The sequence below is a fragment of the Polistes dominula genome, unplaced genomic scaffold (assembly GCF_049000335.1).
Source record: "Polistes dominula isolate Pdom_NZ unplaced genomic scaffold, Pdom_raw_medaka contig_32, whole genome shotgun sequence".
In the NCBI taxonomy this organism is placed as follows: domain Eukaryota; kingdom Metazoa; phylum Arthropoda; class Insecta; order Hymenoptera; family Vespidae; genus Polistes; species Polistes dominula.
In genome coordinates, this window is record NW_028300880.1 from 2,607,904 (window position 1) to 2,629,386 (window position 21,483).

Here is a 21,483-nt window from a genome sequence, read left to right on the forward strand (position 1 = left end):
TGTTATTTTGATCAATAATGAAGTTACTTTTTTTTAAAGTATGTTAAGCCATGCTCTAACTACAATAATAACATAGAGAATAAGAAAGAGAAAGAGAGAGAGAGTGAAAGAGAGAGAGAGAGAGAGGTTGACTTGCCTTGTCAGACTCCTATGTTCGGGAACCGGCACGGAAAAAACAAAAATGTTGGGATTAGAATTAAAGTTTGTTTGACTTACAGGTTTTCTCTCTCAATATTCTTCCAAATATTATAAAAAAAAAAGAGAGAAGAAGTAGAAAAAAATGAAAAAAATAGAAAACCAAGAAATCTCACAAAGGGGACAATGCGGGTGCACTGAACTCTTTGTAAATGCAAAATTTGTTATCTGACATTGTGTTTTAAAGAAAGAAAGAAAAAAAAAATAAATAAAGATAATAAAATTCGAGTAAATCCAATTGTAGAAAAGATTTTACAAAAGTTTTACCTGTTCAATGCTTCGACCTTGACCATATGTGGATCAACTTCAGCTTTGAAATTAGCCAATTGTTTGATTTGAGTTTTAACTTCGTCTATGTCGCTACCGAGTGGTCCCATGTCAGCGAATCTATCTTCAGCTTCCTGTAAGAATTCTAAAAGATTTTGAAGAGTTTCGTGGAATTCCATGGCTTTTTCCATGGCATCGATTAAATTTTCTTCACGTCTGGCATAAAGGGCTGTAACGTTGTCCCAAGCTTGATCCAAATCTTCGATGTGTTTTCGTACTTCCGGTTTGTCTGGTTCACCACATAATCCCATCAATTCGTGACCGGATGCTCTTACTTGTTCAACGTCGGGTTTAGTTTGATCAATTTCCTGTCGTATTTCTTGCAATGCAACTTGTTGCTGTTGTATGGCAGCTGGTTGAGCAGCTGGTGGTGCTTGTCCTGCTAATGCATCTTGCAATTCTCTCAATGTTGACATAACACCATTCAATTCTGACCAGAATTTTTCTGCAATGGACAAAGTGTCGTCCAAGGTGTGGCCACGTTCCGTCGTTGATCTTTGCACGTCAGTCCATAATTGATTCAACCTGTCGAGCTTACGTTTGATGTCTTTAACTGCAGGATCTGCTCTGTTACCTGCTTTACTGATAACATCGTCAGCAGCTTTTCTTACAGCAGCATATGCTTCCGATCTTTGAGCAAGATCTTCAGCCAATGCTGCATTCTCTTCCATTTGATCTCGTAATCTTGGTGGATGTGCACTAACCGGTTCAGCACCGTGCACTTGATCAGCAGTCGACGTTAACGCACGTAACATACCTTCCAATTTGTCAGAAAATTGGGATGATTCTTGCAAAGCTTGTTCCAATGTTTGTTGACGACCTCTAAGTTCTGCTCTCAATGCTGCATAACGTGCATTATCGTTGTCCACGATATCTTGTACTTTCGAACCTTCTTCCTCATTGCATAATTTAGTTAAAGCTTCGCCAGTCTTATTCAATTTCTCTACCAAAGGTTTGTGTTCATTGATGCTTTGTATGAGAATCTCATTTTTGTCTTGTTGGGCTGCTATCAAGTCAGGTCTCAAAGCAGGCATCGGTAACATGGCCACTTGATGTTCAGCTTCTTCTAACCAACTGACAAGACCCGCGTGTGTGTCACGAAGATGTTCAGCCAATGGTAACGCTTGTTCCAAAGCACCCAATCTGTCAGATGAAAGACCCGATACAAGTTCCATAGTTTCTCGTAATTCTTCCATTTTGTCGCGTATCGTTGACGTGTCCTCGTGATGTGCATTTTCACGGATTACTTTTTTAGCCGTTGAAATGACATCGCGAACACGACCTTTCTGACTGGATATGTCATCGTTCAAGGCCTTGTGTTCTTTCAATTGTACTCTTATTATCTCAGGTTCGCTACTAGGTGGTTCGGCTTCACGCAATTGATTGTCAACTTCTCTGAACCAATCGAGGAGATCATCGATGTCACCGATTACTTCTAAAGAACGTTGCTTACTCAATTGAATTCTTTCGGCTTTCCTTTGAATTTGTTCAGCAATTGCATCGAATCTTCTGTTGTCTCGAGTTACCAGACCTTCAATAGTAGCAGCACCTTCTCCTGGTGATATTTGACACAATTGTGGTCCTACAGCATTGATTTTATCAAGAACTGGCCTGTATTCTGATATTTCCATTTCCAATCTTATGATTTCATCCTCGCGAGTCTCAGCAGATTGCAAAGCTGATTCCGCTCCTTGCATCCAATCCATCAAACGATTATGATTGTCATGGAATTGTTGTACCAATGGTAATGCTTCCTGTGCATGTTTAAGAAGATCTGATCCACGTGTAACCAAATCATTGAAACGACGTTGCAACGAATCCAATTTGTCTTTCAATCTGAGTGCCTCGTCGCTGGAAATGTGTTTCATCAATTCCAAACCGGAATCGGTTGTACTGTCTACTTCTGTTTGTCTAGTAGATACTTCTTCGGTTAAATCTGCTAGATCTTCCATTTGTTGTAAAAGTTTTTCAGTGTGAACAGCCAATACTCTGTATTTCGAAAGCCTAACTTCCATTCCTTCCATCCAGGCTTGCAAATCTTGATAGGTGAGAACCAAATGTCTTAGGCCTTGTCTCGAACGTTGCAAAAGTTCACCGAGTGCTTCCGAACGTTCGACGAGTGTGGCATATCTGTTGGCAACGTCTTGAAGTTTATCAGCCAATGCAGTTGCTTCATCTTCACCGACAAGTGCCATCAATTGGCTGGCTATGTCTGTCAATTCGCTGAAATCCGGTTTTTTGGATAATATGTCGCTGTGAAGTACAGCATGCTCGGAAATACGCTGTTGAATTTTTTCTTCGTCGGTTGGTACCAGTTCCATTTCCCTAACTTTCTTTTCCGTTTTGTCCAACCAAGTGGCAAGTGGTATCAATTTATCTTGGAATTGTTTAGCAACGGTCATAGCTTGTTCCAATGCGTCCATTCTTTCTGCAGCACCTTCGGTCAAATTATCAAATCTTCCCATTAAATTCTTCATCTGTTTCTCGATAACTTTTCTCTCCTTTGAATCAGCACCGGCCGTTACTTTTTGTTCCATGTTGTATAAAGATGACATAGAATTTTGACGATCCATCAACATCTTCTTCAAGAATTTCTGTTCTTGTAATTGTGCCTTGACCACTTTGTAATCAGACGATGGAGGTTTTTGATTGGAAACCATCTCTTCTGTATCGGTTAACCATTTTTCTAAACCGTTCAAAGCTTCTTGGAATTTACCTGATTGGAGTAAACCTACGTCTAATTTTCTGTCACGTTCGTTCAACTAGAAATGAGAAGATAATATATGTTTAACGATGTAACCAAGTTAACCTAAAAAGAAAAAAAACAAATACATACCCTATCCTGTAAATCATTCCATTTATCGTTCAATTTGTCGAGATCCTTCTCAATATTTGTGGTGCTAACATCACGACCAGCAGTTTGAACGAGTCCTCGTCCAAGGGCATTGCAAAATTCAACTTTGCTAGAAATAGGTTCTATCTTGTTCATCTTAAGTGCTATGAAATCTTCTTGCTGTGCTTTGATTGAATCTACTTCAGAACCAACTGGCTTGAATTTTCTAACTTGATCGTTGGCATCAGCAATTTCATCCATGACGTTACCGAGTGCTTGATAAAATTCTTGCAATGTATTTAACGTACTGGTTAATTCTTCTTCCCTGTTACGAGCACGTTCATCGAGCTTTCCAATTTGTCGTTTAAGACCTTCTATTTGTTGTCTGGTTGCAACGGTATCAGCGGCAAATCCACTGTCGACCAAACGTTCACCAAGACTTTCCAGATCGTTAGCTTCATCGAAAAGTTTATTAATTCTGTGTACGATTTTGCTGATATCTTCCAATTGACTACGAACGATTTTAATTTCACGACCATGAGCTTTCATTGAATCTAATTCTTTTTCAATAGATGCTATGTGTTGACTGATAATTTTAACGTGATCGTTGAATTGTGCCATAGCAGTTGCAGCACTTTGTAATTCGTTACACCTGTCATCTAATTTTGCTTGCAAATCATCGATTCGATCGGTCACGTTGTCAACTTCATCTTGCAAATGTGTTGCATCCACTCCTTGTTCGTCGGCCTTCTTTACCAAATCATTCGCCTGTTTACGTACCCCTTGTAATGGCTTCTTCAAACTAGCTGTTTCTTCTCGTAAATTCTGCGAGGATAAATACAATGTGTAAAATAAAAATGATTTGGTTGTTGCTGCAATTTTTAAGATTGTTGCATCTACCTTAATTCTATCGAGAAGTTTTGGATCTTTAGCTGCACCACCAAGGGCGTCGTGAGATGCCAATTTGTCTTCGCAACGTTGTAAATCGTGTTTCAAATCACGAAGATTTTCAACGAAGTCTGTCAAATGACGCGCGGTGTCCTCCAAGGATTGCGTTCTTTCCAAAAGATCTAAGAATATTAAAATGTAACAATTATATCAATGTAGATAAGAGAGTAATTGAGGATAATTTAATTAAATTATATACTTTACCATTGTTCAATTTGTCCCATCTTGTTTTCATGGCGTTCAATTCATTTTTGACTATTTCCTTATCGATGTCACAAGCACCAAGGAAAGATTCACCAAGTGTTTTGTTATTTTCGAATTCACCTGAACGCTTCCAAACTTCGTTTCTGAACGACGACAATTCCTTTAATTGTTTTTCAATATCTTTGCGTTTAAAAGATGCTGGTTTTAAACTTTCCAATTTATCTTCAGCCTGTCTCAACCATGGTAAAAATTGGTCCTGTGCTCTGTAATACTTTTTACAATGTTCAGCACAAGTTTGTAACTTGACGTGTCTGTCGAGGGTATCTTTTTTCAAACGATCCCATTGGGATTGCATTTTATCAAGATCACGTTGTAACGAACGATTTTCAGATTTTTGTGAACGATTGATTATGTCGCGTCCTTTGTTAAGTAACATTATGACTTCGTATTCTTTAGCCATTACATTACGATAAACAGGTTCGTGATGATCGAGTTGTTGTTGTAATATTTCACGATCAGCCGAAACCAATAATTTTTCTGACATATTACCAAGCTCATCGGCAAGCCAACCCAACGTTTTACTGCAAGAAGCTTCGAATTGTCTACCATCTCTAAGATTACCTTCGATTTCAGCTTTCCTATGATCCAATTTCTTCTGTAAGTTGACGTACAATTTACCAACAGCTGTTAATTTACCATGAATCTCGGATTTCGATGCTGGGTCACTTAATACTTCGCACAATTGTCCACCAGCTGCTTCAGCGTCAGCCAACAATGGTCTCTGTCCTTCCAATTGTCTCTCCAAATTTTCAATCTTTCTCAATTGTTCTTCCGGATCCTTGTCGAGAGGTAAATCATCTAAATTGTCGGAAATTGTTTGCAGTGCATCGCGAAGACGATTAAGACTTGCATCGAATTCCCGACTGGTACCAACAGCATCACCTAAACTTTGTCCACGTTCGTCCAAACGACTTACTTGATCAGCCCATCTTTCTAAAATGTTGCGCAACTTTTGACCGATCTTTTGATTGTCCGGTGAATCAGGTGATATTCTTGCGAGAACATTTTCACCAACTTGGAACAAATGATCCAATTGAGGTTGTTGAGTTCTAAATTCTTCCCTCAATACTTGAACTTGTTGAACTTGACTAGAAACCATTCTTGGATCTGACGATATGGGACCCAGTGCACCCAACATTCTTTCCTTTGCACCTAACCACGAATTGAGACCGTCAAATGTGTCGTAAAAGTCTTTGATATCTTCCAAAAATTTAATTCTATCCTTGCAACTGTCGGAAATTGATTTCCAACGACTGGCTACGTCTTCCATTTCGTCGTTTAACCTGTCACTACCATCGGCACCTTTTTTACGTCTGACCAAATCGCGTACTTGGGTTCTTGTACTGTCTAACAGGGATTGTTTCTCATACATTTCTTCGACGATTACTTTGATCTGTTTTACCGTTTTATCTGCCTCATCTTTCACCGTTGGAATACTTTCTTTTGGTAATTGACGTTGAATCTGAAAAATGATTATATGATCGTAAAACTTTTACACGTACAACATCAAGCACTGGTATGAACAATAATACAAAATTTCTACCTTGTCCAAGAATAGTGAAAGTGTTTTCAAATTATCCAAATGTTTTCTTAATTCTTCCTTAACGTTATCCAAATCTGTTTGACGATCAGTCAATCTTACACCTAACAAACCATATCTGTTATTGATTTCTGACAATTGTTGTTGAACGGGTGATAAATCTTCCAAATGGAAACCATCTTGGCTAGATCGTCGGCTGCTAAATCCGCTGCTACCACCTGGAGATACCGGACTTTGTAGGGCGTAGCCTTTTGTGGGAGATGGTGAACGACCGTCTTGTGACATACGTCGTACTACAAAAAAAAATAAATAAAAAACACAAAAATGATAAGTATGACGATGATGACGCGGTTAAGAAAAATAAAAATAAAGAGTTGTATGTTTGCAAAACAAAAAAGAAGAAAAAAACAAACCCAATCATCTAATTCCACGAAATGAGATGACATGTTGGAATGTAGGTGCACGCGTATGTGTGTGTATATAGGATGATTATTTTACAAATTTAGAATTACCTGGTCTTTTGGTTGGGCTTGTACTACCACGACGACGAGTTGGACTTTCACCACGTTCCTTCAATAAACTGTCATAAGCTATACCAAGATCATTTATTTTATCAACAGTACCGCCATAATCGCGATATTCTTTTTGTATAGGTTTCAATTCTTCAACTTGTTTTTTCAATTTGTCCAAATCAACGGCCACAGGTTCCAATCTTTGCAATTTATTTTCCGTACGTGTCAACCAATCGATCACTTGATCTCGCAATTTTTCATAAGCTGACAATTGTTCAGCCCTGGATTTACTTAATCTTTGTTTTTCATCGAGAAGATTGTTTAATTCTTTCCATTGCGATTCGAGTACTTTGATTTTGTCTCTGATAGCTGTTGCTTCAGTAATATCCTTTTTAGAAACCAAATTCTTTCCATTTTTAATAAGATCCTCGAAATATCCTTTTTGTTCTTCCCGTTTGTCTATCAATTCGGTCATTTTATTTTCATATTCGGATACATCAAGTTTGTTCAATTCTCTGGATTCGAGTGATTCGATCATATGCGAATACCAACTTTCAAATTTGGATGTTTCAACGAGAAATTCGTTGAGTGCTTGAACAACATCGTCGAGGAATTCACCACGTCGCAATGATTTGTCCATGAGTTTTTCAAATCTACTTTGTACATCTTTTAGTTTACCCTCGATACGTTTGGCAACACGTACGTTGTTAGAATTCAATAAAAGATCTTGGGCACTAGCAGCAATTGCATCTACACTTAAACGATGACTATCTAAATCAGCTTGCAATAAACGTTGTTCCCTTTGCTGTTCTTCCAAATGTTCTTTTTGCAAACTTGCTGGACGTTGAAGATTCCTTCAAACAAAACAAATTAACATTTATATCATAATTAACATCATTGTATGATCAAAATTATGACAAACTTACTTAAATTGACTTTCAGCATTGTTTAACCAAACAACCAAACCATCCAAAGCATCCTGAACTCCTTGACATTGTACCAATGCTGTATCCAATTCTTGACATTTAGCTTGCAATGCTTCACTAAGTTGTTTATACTTATCTTCAACAACCCTAACTGGATCTTGAAGTGCATCAACTTCGTGAGGTGTCAATTGTCCATCGAGTGATCTTAATAATGCATCCACGCTATTTTTAGCAACGTCTATTAAACGTTCGTTAGCTAAGAACTCGTTGTTCAATGCTTTAGCTTTGTTCAATTGATCTTCAACTTGTTTAGGTTCAGCTGCAATTGCTTCTGATATTATTCTATGTACTTTAGGTTCAACTTCTCTCAACCAAGCGTTAGCTTTTTCCAATGATTCATTATAATCACGTTGTTTTCCACCAACACCCGACAATCTATCTGACAATTGATTGGCACGTGTCAACAAATCCTTGTATTGTGTTGTAACAACTGATACCTCATGTCTTACTGGTGAATCTTGACTAGCTGTTGGTTCCTTATGAGGTAATCTTTGTGGCAAACTTGTTCTAAATTCATTCAATATTTGTAAATATTCTTTACTTTCATCAACGAATTTTTGTGCAGCCATTGTTATGAATCTAAGATCAGCTTGGTGTGCTATAACGTCGCTGATAAAATCACGGGTTGTATCAGCACTGCTACTTAATTTATTCAAATCTGATAATGATCTTTCTTTATTTTCCAAAGTTCTACGTGCTTTGTCCAACCATACTGTAAATGTTGACAATTCATTCCTACAAAAATAGAAAATATAAATCAACATTGTATTTTTCTTTTTCTTTGTTGAAGACCAAAAATATGAAATACAAACTTGAATTTGCATAATTCATCTCTGGCACCGACCAAACGTCTGACCAATTTGTCAGCACGGTCAGTAGTCTTGTCAAATCTTGTTTTAAGTGATCTACCACTTTTTTCCAATGTTGAAACTTCATCACTTGATAAAACGTCGCTACCAGTTAATACAACTTGACGAACTTGATCCAAACATGATGAAACTTGACGACCATGAGATTCCAAATCCTCTTTGATCTCCTAATGGTTTGATCAGAATTCATTAACAAAAAAGAAAATGAAACAAAATGAAATGACGAAGATCAAACATTCATTGAGTTAGAGATTTGTTTTCTTTCTTACTTTCATGACGTTTATCTGATTTCTTAATTCATCAATATCTTCTCTAACAGTATCTTGATTAGCAAGTTTATCTTCAACTTCGGATATCCATTGCAACAATTTGGACAACGTTTCGTCGCACAATTTGTATTTTTCTTCTACCGCTTGCTACAAAATAGACAAAATTAAACAAAATTAAGACAAATAATAAATATACTCATTTTTGAACTGGAAACAAAATTATTTAAAAAAAGAAGAGAAGAGAAGAGAAGAGGAGGAAAATTAGGAAGGGTGGAATAAATTTGATTGTTTTGCGTTACAGAAATAATTACTGTCATCTTACCAATGACAGTTGGCGCTAAATATAAAGAATAGAAATTGAAAAAAAAGTAGAATAGAATATAGAAGCTTATGACATATCTCACACATGCAAGCACAAACACACATACACTGATAATAACAGTAGATAATAGATAACAGTTTTGTATGGTAGCTTTAATTTATCTGCAAAGTAAAAGCCGCATATTATATTTTGTTTTGTTTATACGTATTGGGTTTTTAAATATATATGCGGCATTTTAAAAAGCTTAATAATCAAAAAAATAAATTTATGAGCGAAAAAATGAAGCTTAACCTCTAATATTAAAAAAAAAAAATCATAAAAAAATAATATTTTTTATTGCATTATTTGTTCAGCAAATAAATTAAAACGCATAACGATGATGAATAAATATATATATAGTGTAAAAAATTATATATATATAGATATAAAAATAAATATATATATATATAAAATGGCACGATGTGGTGGTCATTCTTGTATAATAAAATTAAAATTTGCAAATAATGTAATAAACATATATGTCATAACAATATGTTGTATTAATTATTTATGCGGTTGAATATATGGTTCATTTCATATTTTTTGTTTTGTTTCCCCATTTAAATGTCGTGCTCTATATATGTATTATAGAAATAAAGAAACTTCAAGAGAAAGAAAACAAATAAAACACAATTATTACAACACCTGGAAAAAAAAGGAAAAATAACATTTATAAAGTATACGATTATCATTAATAAATAACAACACATATAATTATACGATTATTTAAAATTATTAAAATGATTAAAATTAAATATAGAACTTAAGACGATTATTATTATTATTATTAATTGAGTTAATAATAATTAGATAAAAAAAATTGTTCAAACTCAAAGATTGTGAGAATCAGATTTCAAATAAAATTAAAATTATAATAATATAATATTCATTTTTTTTTTTTAAATAAATGTTATAATGCGTTCAATTCAACTTTTGTTTGAATGCAACACAATATTATTTTAAAAATAAAGCTTTAAAAAATTAAATAAAACAATGATCAAGATAATTTATAATTAATGAAGCATTATAATCAAATGATTAGAAAATGTTTTTGATAAATAATTATGATACGTGTAAATTGTTATGAATTTTGTTTATTTTTTTATGGTGACCATTAACCCTTTCGTTATTAAATCATGCTCGAGTTTGATATAAATTAAACGCCCCTTTATAATGGGGTGGTCAGATGATGACGAATGGGTTATATCGAATGATAGATAAATTTTATTCTTTTTTCGTGGTAAATAAAAAAAATTAAACTAATTAGGCCTTGATAATCAATTTGTAAACATTTTCGAATCATTAATTTGAATCAAACTCACGTCAATCTCTGTAGTATGAAATTTGATTGAACATATTAATATTTATATTATAAATATTAAATATTCTTAAAGTATATATATATATTAAAAAAAAATATATATTAATTAATAATATAAGTGTGTTACATTGTCATATGTTACTTATAAATGATAATTATTCATCAATTATTTAGTATATATATATATATGTTTTTGTTTTGTTTAAAATGAAAAGGCCGAATTAGCGTTGCTGTTGCGATAAGATGATGATTTGAAGAATTAATGGATTTAATTTGTATTTTTTAATTAACATTAACATTAACAAACGATTTCGATAAATTATTATTATTATTATTATTATTATTATTATTATTATTATTATTATTATTTAGAATGTCATTGGTTTGTGAATTGCATCCTCGGATCACGCGAGGTTCGATGAATGATGGAAGAAGACATTGTTGGAAGCTTCGAAGAAACTTTTATTGTTAGTCCACCATTTTATTTTATTTTATTTTTTTATGAAAATAATGATCGATCCCTTTTTTATTCACCTAATTAAATTATCCCCAAGTGTTGTTACACGAATAAGTGATTTAAACAAAGCACGATTGATGCGTGGACGTCAAGGATGATGTTTGTGAACAAATGAGAAAAAAACAAAAAAAAAGTAAACCACATTAAACATAAAACATTATTTATACAATTATAAAAAAAAAATAAAAAAATAAAAAATATATCATTAAATATTATTTGGATAAGTTTGGGACAAATTTGTACAAATAAATGATTCCAACGAGTATCCCATGCAAATTTCACTTTAAAAATGGATCATGGTGTTTGTATATTACAATATATGAGTTTTTTCATTGAAAAATTATGTGAAACTATGATATACTATATATATTATATATATATAGTTCGTGAAACCCATGCTTAATTGGAGGTTATGAAAAAAAAAGAAATTACATGCCATTGAATATTATTTTTATAATGAAAAAGGGTGGGGGGTGAATTCTATAAGATCGACAACCACGATGATGAAGAAGAATTCGATCAATGTGCATGTGTGTATGTATATATATATATAAAATATCAAATTCAATGATGGCAACCGGAATTTTGGGATAAGCAGAAAAGTGCAACAATCCTTAACCTCTCTAGCACAAGCTATGTATTAGGTTGTTACAATATTAATATAAGATTAGGATTTTGAAATAGGAAACAAAAAAAAAATAGAAAAAAAAATATTGGATTAGCATCAAAAGCTAACTGACTTACCCTAGCTTCTGCGGTGAGAATATAACCACGTTCCATGGCCTTCACGAAGTCGATACTCTTTCCCTCTGGATCTTCAAAAAACCTTCCCGCCACACTATCTACCTTCCCACTATTTACAGCTTCCAACAAACTTACAATATTACCGGTAATAGGATCTTTGATAACCGTACTTGACGGATCAATCAAACCCCCCTCTATTGCACTTGGCAATGTCAAGCGTTTTCTTTCTAATACCGAAGTTAGTAAAAATGGATCATGGAAACCACCTGTTGTCGGATTATACAGGCCAAATTCTAAAGCTTCAATGAACGAAAAGCCTTGTTTGGGTGTCATAACTAAACCGATATCTACAGCCTTAGCAAGGGTATACAATTTGGATGTTTCTGTATCTAAAACATTTCCTTTTTCTGGTTCCATCATTCCTTTCCTAAATGCTTCAGGTAATCTGACTAATTTTTTCTTTTGTGCATCTTTTATCAATGCTGAATCCGGATCAATGATACCAAGTGTGACGGCTTCTTTCAATGTTATTTGTTCGTTGGTATTTGGGTCTGTTACTTTTCCAGTATCAAAGGACAGGTGTCCTTTTTCTAAGGTTTCTTCGAATGATAAAGGTGGGATTAGGAAAACTGTGTTTTCACCAAAACGTATGCACCTGCTTTGTAATTTTCCAATTTGCGGTTCGATCGTACCTTTTTCCGTAGGGTTGATGATATTCTCGTCAAGAGCTTTCTTTAAAACAACGAACCTTCCGTTTCTTGGGTCTCTTACGACCGATACGTTTGGATCAATCAACTCATATTTGATTGCTTCTTCTACTGTACACTCTCGTGTGTTACCTTCTTTAGGTGAAACCTTTTGTTCATCCAACGAAGATCTTTGGGGTTGAAGGGTCAATGGTTTTTCTACTGTCACTAATAATCCACGTTCGAATGCAACGTCTATGTTATATGATCGTTTAGATTTAGGGTCGAGTACTCTTCCTTTAGGAACATCGATCGTTCCATCATCGATTCCAGCTTGCAATGATTTTATTTGTCCCGTTGTTGCATCCTTCAATGCTGTTGTATCTGGATCTATCAATTCGACTGACAAAGCTTGAACCAAGTCGTAAAATTCATTGGCTATTGGTTTAGCAAACTTCCCACTGTCACCACGATACAAACCACATTTAACAGCTTCTTCTATAGAAAGTGGAGTTTTGTAGGTTACAATGAAACCTTTTTTCCTGGCATCTTGTAAATTCATTGTCATTGTTGAGGTATTGTACGTGCCACGAATATCGTCAATGATTTTTTCAGATATCGCTTCTGCTAATAGAATATACTTATTGGTATTTGCATTCTTCACTATCGAAATTAATGGATTAATCATTTCGATTTGAATAGCTTCAGCCAATGTAAGCTTTTTATTGTTCAAAGGATGTATGAATTTTCCAGATGAAGAATCGTACATGTCCATAAGTATTGCTTCGTATAATCCAAATCCCATGCTTTCAATATCAACGATCAGTCCATGTTGTAATGCGAGAGATAATGTCACTGTACAATTAGCACCAGGTTCTTTGAACATTCCCGAACGTCTATCTATCACCCCAGCACGACAAGTTTCAGCTAATGACAACAATCTTTCCGAACGTTTATCCCAATAACAAGGTAAGGTAGGTCCGATTATACACTTTCTCATAGCTTCGTGAAGTGTTACTGTTCTGCCAGTACCAGGATCAACAATTTTTCCAGTTTTATCGTCGTATAATCCTTGATGGATAGCTCGTTGCAATGAAACAGCTGCTTTGTTGTCTATTATCAATCCAGATTCGTAAGCATCACGTAAAGACATTTCAACGTTTCCTCTGTTGAGATCTTTAACACGTCCAGTATTTCCATCAACGTATCCTAATTCTATTGCTTTCATTAATGGCATTGTTTTTACAAACGGTGATCTGACATCTTTGACTGTTACGGAATCTGCATCGATTAAATGTTTTTGAATAGCTTCGAGTATGGTCAAATAAGTGCCACTTTGTGGATCCAAAAATGTATTTGTTTTGTCATCCAATATACCTTTAGAGATTGCTTCACTGAAACTCATTGGTCTACGTGTTTCCAATAGAAGACCACGTTCTAAAGCTTCGTGGAAATCTAAACGTCTTCCTTTTTCGGTAGCCACAGTACCAGTTTTAGGATCTACTATGAGTTTTTCTATAGCTTCAGTGAAAGTTATGACATCACCACTGTCATGTCGAACTATAGCAGTAGTAGTATCAATGACACCTTTTTTGATGGCACGATCAGTTGGTAATTTTTCTTGAGTGTCTGGGATAATGAAGTGACCAGTTTTTGGATCATAAAATCCTTTGAATATGGCTTCAGGTAAAGATATTTTTCGTTTGGCTGGAACAACTAGGCCCCGATCCAATGCGTCAGTTAAAGAAAGTGGTACACCTGTTGAAGGATCGATAGCTGTTCCAGTTTTTGGATTGATAAGCCCACGTTTGATAGCATCACCAAGAGAAATGATATCGTTGTTTCGTGGATCCTTGATTGATGGACTATCCTGATTAATAATCCCTTTAGCAATGGCTTCTTCTAGCAAATAGCTTTCACCTTCGATGGTGAACGTACCTGTTTTGGGATCGTAGGTCTGATGAGCTAAAGCTTCTTGTAATGTCCAAGGTTTAGTTGTGTTCAATAAGTAACCTTTCTCAAATGCAATATCCAATGTCATGGAATGAGGATAATTCAACAAACCACTTTGTAAATCTAATAATAATGTTTCTGCTGCTTCCTTAACCGAGACAACTTTGTCACGTCTATCATCCTTTATCATAGTTGTTCTGTCATCGATATAACCGGTAGTTAAAGCTTCTTTTATTGTCATCTCAGCACCGTTCACAGGATTTAAGACAAGACCAGTTTTAGGAGAGTAATATTCTTGTGCTATAACATCTATTAACGAAGGCACGAATGGTGTAGTTATAATCAAACCTCGGTTCAATGCAGTGTCCAAAGGAAGAAGTTCACCAGCTTTTGTATCTTGCAAACGTCCCATTTTTGAGTTTAATAGATTTATAGTTAATGCATCGTCCAAAGAAACGAAAGAACCAGCTTTTGTGTCTTGACATTCGGTGATAAAAGCATCGATTATACCTCTACGAACACTTTCTTCAACATCCACTAATTGTTTGGTTAAAGGATCTTGTATTTTTCCTGTGTTGGGTTCGTATATGCCACTGTTTATCGCTGCTTCCAAAGAAATTGGTTTTCTAGCACGTGGTACTATCATACCCTTTAAGAAAGCAACTTTAATATCGATTTCTGTTCTTGTTTCAACATTTATGACAACTCCTCTGTGCAGATCTATCACACCTGATTCTAATGCTTCTGATAAAGGTAAAATTTCGTCACTTATTGGATTCCTAACAGCCAAAGATTCAGCATCGATCAATCCAACTTCAACTGCTTCCGATAAACTCAATGGTTCTCCAGATTTGGGATCATGAATTTGTGCGTTTATGGGATCACAAACACCTGATTCTACTGCTTCTTGTAAGCTCAAAGTTAAAGGTTCCTTTTCAACTGTACTTGGTCTTTGTTCTATCCATCCAAGTTTGACTGCTTCGAAAAATGGTATTTTCTTACCACTTTTAGGGTCTACCATGTAACCTACGTTTCTATCTACCAATGGTCTATCAATTGCTTCTCGAAGAGTGACATATTTATCAGATTTCTTTGATAAATCTTTTACCCAAACGTTGTCAGGATCGAAAATTTGTAGATCCAAAACAAATTCGTTGAACGAAACGATATTACCTGTTGAAGGATCAACGAATCTTTCGTTTTCCATATCAAATGCACCTCGATCAGCTAAATCACGTGCTGACAAATCCTTCGTTACGACTATCAATAATTTTTCTTCCGATTTTTCATCCAAATCTTCTTCTTCTTCTTCATCGTGTCGTTCAATGTCTTCCAATTCAACTGTATCAAGTGTTTTTGATGTTTGTAATTCTTCTATCGGTTTTGTCAATGATTTTTCATTAGCAATGAACGAATCGCAAACTTCTTTCTCTTCTTTTTGCAAAATTTCTTTCGTAGTAGCTTTCGGTGTGGATAAAAGTTTCGATTCTTGACTTATTGGTGCTTCATCTATTTCGTCGGGTGATCTTTTCCGTTCAGATTCAAGTGCTTTATCGGTTTTATTTGATGGTCCTGTAACTGCAGAAATTGATTTAGGTTCCATCATTGAAATTGATTCAACAGGTGGACTAGGTTTCTTAGTTTGTTTCGTTTGAATCGCATCTACTACAGCTTTTCCAGCTAAAACAGGAGCAGCTACTATTGCTAGGAGTCCAAGTTTAGCAGCTTCAGCAACACTTATCGGACTACTTCCATCTTTCTGTTTTATTTTTCCCGTTTGTGGATCGAGTAAACCCTTGTCAATAGCTTCCTTCGTGGTTAAGGTTTCATCTGTTTTTACATCGTACAAAACAGAATCTGGTTCGATCAAACCAACTTTTATTGCTTCGGTTAAATTGTAGGATTTCTTGGATTTGGGATCAGTGAAAGATTCGGTTTTATCATCATAAATTTGTTCCATAGCTTCTACGATGGTTAAACTGTTTTGCGTAGTTGATGTAGAAGAATCTGGCTGACTTTTTTGAACCGAGGTATCAAGGATACCAACTTCTACTGCTTTAGAAATTGACATAACATCACCTGTGTTAGGATCGGTATAAGTTCCTGCATTCAAATCAACCAAACCTTTTTCAACAGCATCACTGAAGGTAATCGTAATATCTTTAGTCGTGAATTGTTCTTTCTTCTCAGATTCATCCTTGACGATTCCTCGAACACGTGCTTCTTCGATCGTAAGTGTGTCACCAGTTTCAAGGTTCTGAACTTGTGTAGCATTTAATAGAACATATCCTGGAGAAAGTTGAATAGTTTTTGTTGTAATAGTATGATAGGACGTCACTGTTTCTGTAATCGTACTGACGCATTCATCTTTAGCTGGTGTTTTAACAATTAAGAGACCAGATTCAACAGCTTCTACGATTGGTATAGATGTACCAGTTGTTGGATGAACAAATACACCTTTTTCTTCATCTATGAGACCCGATTCGAGTGCTTTAGTTACTTCAATGCTATCTGGTGCAACCGGGTATGGTAAAGTCATAATAAAATCAGTTGCAATAGCATCTTTCAAGGGTACATTTTGACCAGTGATTGGGTGTTTTATTTCATTCTTGGATGGATCGATCAAGCCACGTTTCAAAGCTACTGGGAATGTCATACCAGCTGGTGGCAATTCGGATAATTTACCTGGGTCGCGATTTTCGAATACATTTGTCTCTACAGCTTTGACTAAATTAACGCTACCACCTTCTACTTTGATCAACGATTTGTCAGCATCGATCACGTCATTTGTAATTGCATTTTCTAAAGTATCCAATTGTCCATTAGGTTGAATTATTCTTGACAAGGGATCGACTATACCACAAACAATGGCTTCGTTTAGAGTAAGATGAGCACCCGTTTCTGGATGAACAACTTTGCCTTCTTGAGGATCCAACAGACCTTGTTTGTATAATCCTGGAATTGATAGACTTTTTGCTAAAGGTACAAGTAAATCTGCATTTTCTGGATCTAAGATTCCACGATGTATTGCTTCCTTTATCGATACAACATCACCTCTTTGTGGATCTACGATTCTACCACTCTCAGCGCCGATTTTATTACTTTCTATAGCTTCGGACAATGTCATTTTCTTTTCTCCATCCCCAGAGATTTCGGTTTCAATAACTTGGACCGTTTCTTCATCGATCAGGCCACTTTCTATAGCTTCGCTTGCTTTAACAATTCTCTTCTTCATTTTTTGAAGGACTATTGGTTTTGCTTCTCTTTCTGGACTCTGAGAAAATGATCTTGCTTGACCAATGGTAACCGTGTATTTTGGTTCCGTTGTTATTCTTGCTCTTGCTTTAGCTGCCACAGATGTTGGGGCATCAGCGTGGTCATCTTCAGGTGTTGATGGTTTCCTAACAACCGTATCCTTGGTTTCCAAACCATTTTCTTGTCTCGTTGATTTTATTTCACTCGTCAATAAGGTTTCGTTCGTTTTGATATCGGAACTTGTTCTTAAATCTTGTAGCAACGATTCCGTTGCTGTAACTGTTGGTGATGATACAATATTTGTTGAAATTTGTTCCGGTGAAAGGACACCACGTTCAACGGCAACTTCTTTTGATATTTGTTCACCTGTTTTCGGATCTTTGATCGTGTCATTTTTCCCTGTAACATCTGAACTTGTTCTTAAATCTTGTAACAAAGATTCCGTAGCTGTAACTGCTGAAGATGATTTAACATTCGTCGAAATTTCTTCAGGTGGAACTAAACCACGTTCAATGGCAACTTCTCGTGGTATTTTTTCACCAGTTTTTGGATCCTTTATCATAGTTTTCTTGACAGCTTCAACAGCAGCTGCTGCTGCTACCAAAGGTGCACCAACGACTGCAACCAATCCAAATTTCGTTGCATCGATCAAAGATAATTTTCTGTCATCGTCTACTTTGTATTCGCCAGTTCTGGAATCCAAAATACCACGTTCTACAGCTTCTGACATTGCAATGTTTTTACCAGTTGAAGGATCACGAACTGTCACGTCTTTCGATTGCAAAGTACCGTCCTTAACGGCTTTTAATAAATCAGCAGATGTTCCGTTATCCGTTGAGATCACCAAAGCAGTTGCAGGATCATAAATCACACCACGTGACACTTGCACAGGATCCATGATCGATGACTCGTCTGTTGCTTTGATTTCAGTGTCCTTCGTTGGATCATTCACGTTTGTTAATTCAACTTTGTCAGGTTTGCCAGAAATTTTAGTAATTTGTAAAAGTCTTTGATTAGCTGTTTCAGAATCAGGTGATTTGAATTGAAGTATTACCAATTGTTTTTCAATAGCTTCTTTCATAGAAATCTTTTGTGGATGAGTGTAATGTCCAGTAGAATCTAAAATATTTTTTTCCAAACTTCTCATCAAAGATACTTTCCTTCCGTTCATTGGATCAATGACCATTCCAGATTTGGGATTAATTATTTGTAGTTTTATGCATTCCTCAAACGATACTAATCGATCGGTACCAGGTATAATAAATAATCCGGTTGCTGGATCAAACAATTTCTGATCAATGGCATCAGCAAGTGTCCAACCATCGGTTGGTAACCCGAAAACACGTTTTTCTGTTGAAGTAGGTTCACTTTCTATAAACGAACTGATTTCTGATTTATGATTCCTAATAGTTGTTGTCACTGAACTTTGAATCTCCATTTTAGTTTCATTCGTATCTTTTTTAATCTTTGTGAACGAATTAGAATCTTTTATTGTTTTCTGTTCTTCTGTTTGTTCAGTAGGACTCTTAGATTTGGATCGAGATCTGTCCATTTTATCTGGTGAAGATGGTGGACTAGTTTTCATGGGAGATATCGTACCATTTTTGATAGTTGATTGGACTGGTGATGATGATGGTATGAAAGTTGTCGAAACCATTGATGGTTTAGTTGCAGTTTGTGCTAATTTGTTATCACTAGGTGGTACTATTTCTTTAGTTATGATAGTTGTAGTAGTACCAATAGCCATTGGTTTGGATTCCTCTCTTTCATCAGAACTATCAACGTTTCCAACGTTTGTAACCAAGGTTGTTTCAAAAGTAACTTGTTTTGATGGTAAATGTACTTTACCTCCAGGTGTTTCATCCAATCGTTTGCCAAGTAAACCTTCTTCAATGGCTTGATGAACACTCATGATTTTTCCACTATCAGGATCCGTAAAGATTTGTTGAGTTTGATCAATTAATCCACGTTTGATGGCATCAGTGTAAGTAATTTTACAATCACGATTGATAACTTCTCCAGTTTCTAACACAGTCACATATCTTTTAACAGTTTTTGTAACTGTTTGAGTAGTCACAGCAATGTTTAATAAACTCGTCAGCAACGCAGCACCATCCGGAGTGATTAATCCACGTTTAATTGCATCTTCCAAAGGAACAACTCGTTTAGTTCGTGGATCCAATAATTGACCTGATTTGGGATCGACCAATTCCAATAAAACAGCTTCCAATACGCTAATTTCACGACCCTCTTCTGTAATTCCAATACCGCAATTGAGCATCTCTGACACCGTTGATCTGACAAAACCCTGTTCTTCAGCTTCGTTCAATGGAACTGTCTTTCCAGTTTTTAAATCGACTATGTAAGAACCACCTGATTTTGGACTGATCAAACCTTTCAAAAGGGCAGAGTTTAAGCTGATGAATTCACCCGAGATTGGATCTTTAAAACCGTCGATATCAAAAATAGTCTTTTGCGAGATTGACATGACCAATCCTTTATCAACTGCTTCCTGTATACTCAATTCCTCATCCTTCAAAGTATCTTTGAATGTACCTTCCGGTTTGACGACACCTTTAGACAAAGCATCCGATAAAGTGATCGGTTCACCAGCTTTGGTATCCGTTATCGATTTGAGATTCTCCGAATCTAAGACATTTTTCGATATGGCTTCCAATACCGTCAACTTTTTTCTATGAGCAGGACTAGCAATCCTACCGGTTTCATCAATTATCTCCAAATCGCAACAATCTTTAAGCGTCATTGGTTTAACGATGAGTTGTCTTCTACGTGCTTCCTTCAATGTTAATGTTTCCATTGACAAATTGTGCATATACCTACCCCGATTAGTGTTCAATATACCTTGCTGTATAGCTTCGGCTACCGTCAACTTGGTATCGTTACGTGCATCGACAATTTCTTTAATATCAGGATCAATGACACCTTTATCTATAGCCTCGTTTAACAAATAATATTCCCCGGTAATTCTATCAAGAATACGACCTAACTTATCATCGATAAGACCTTGAGAAATAGCGTCGGCAAGTGCTAATGCGTTCTTTTTAACTTTAACCGTGACATCTAATTTAGTTAAATAACCTTTAGAGTATGCCTCCTCAATGGAGATCCTTTGACCGTTTCCCGTAACAACCTGACCGGTTATAGGATCCAACAAACCCTCGCTCATCGCATCGGCAACGCTAACACCCGTCGATAAAATGGTCGTTACCTTAACTCTATCATCCCCTCTCTCGGCATCAAATAGCTCCTGTTGAATAGCCTCGAGCAAAGAGATGTGTCGACCATCTTCGGTATACCCATAAGGTCCCAACAATCGATTAGCCAGATTTCCATCTATCAAATTCATTCTAGCAGCTTCCTCGATAGTTACGCTTGTCTTCGTATCAATCGAAGTTACTATTCTACCATTTCTAACATCAAGAATCCTAAGTTTTATAGCTTCGCCAACTGTAAGTACCTTCCCGGTACTTGGATTAACTATACCCCTAGCATCTATCACGTTGTCAGTACTGATACCCTCCTCGGCCCTGTGTATCCTCTTAAGATTCCTAATTTCGCTAAATTGCATGCTGTTGTTGATGTTACTGTTGCTGTTGATGATGTTGTTCTGGTTGTTATTTCGTATTGCATCGGTCGTTGTTGAATCCGTCGCTGTTGTCGTTGTGGTTTCTGTCGTAACACCACTGACACGTGACGAATAACCGACATCTTGTTGACCCTCTGTTCTAGCACGTTTCAATGGGGAAGATTCACGACTCGTACTACGACGAATTGAATCGCTACTGATACTGGTTGTCTCAGTAGACTCGTGTCTTTCCGAGATAAATCTGTTCAACATATATTATGTTTTCTCAGATGATCTGAAGTTTTGGGTTTTTATAA

At 35.9% G+C, this 21,483-nt stretch overlaps 1 protein-coding gene across 1 annotated transcript in view; it reads right to left on the reverse strand.

Annotated features, from left to right (window-relative positions):
• The window catches only part of shot (dystonin-like protein short stop), a 120,220-nt gene that overhangs the window by 19,323 nt on the left and 79,414 nt on the right, over positions 1 to 21,483 (reverse strand). The window contains 11 exon segments of the mRNA XM_089175266.1: positions 137 to 148; positions 463 to 3,284; positions 3,359 to 4,180; positions 4,256 to 4,425; positions 4,508 to 6,029; positions 6,111 to 6,400; positions 6,620 to 7,473; positions 7,546 to 8,340; positions 8,418 to 8,641; positions 8,744 to 8,890; positions 11,687 to 21,428. Coding sequence (XP_089031392.1) covers positions 137 to 148; positions 463 to 3,284; positions 3,359 to 4,180; positions 4,256 to 4,425; positions 4,508 to 6,029; positions 6,111 to 6,400; positions 6,620 to 7,473; positions 7,546 to 8,340; positions 8,418 to 8,641; positions 8,744 to 8,890; positions 11,687 to 21,428 — 17,400 coding nt within the window.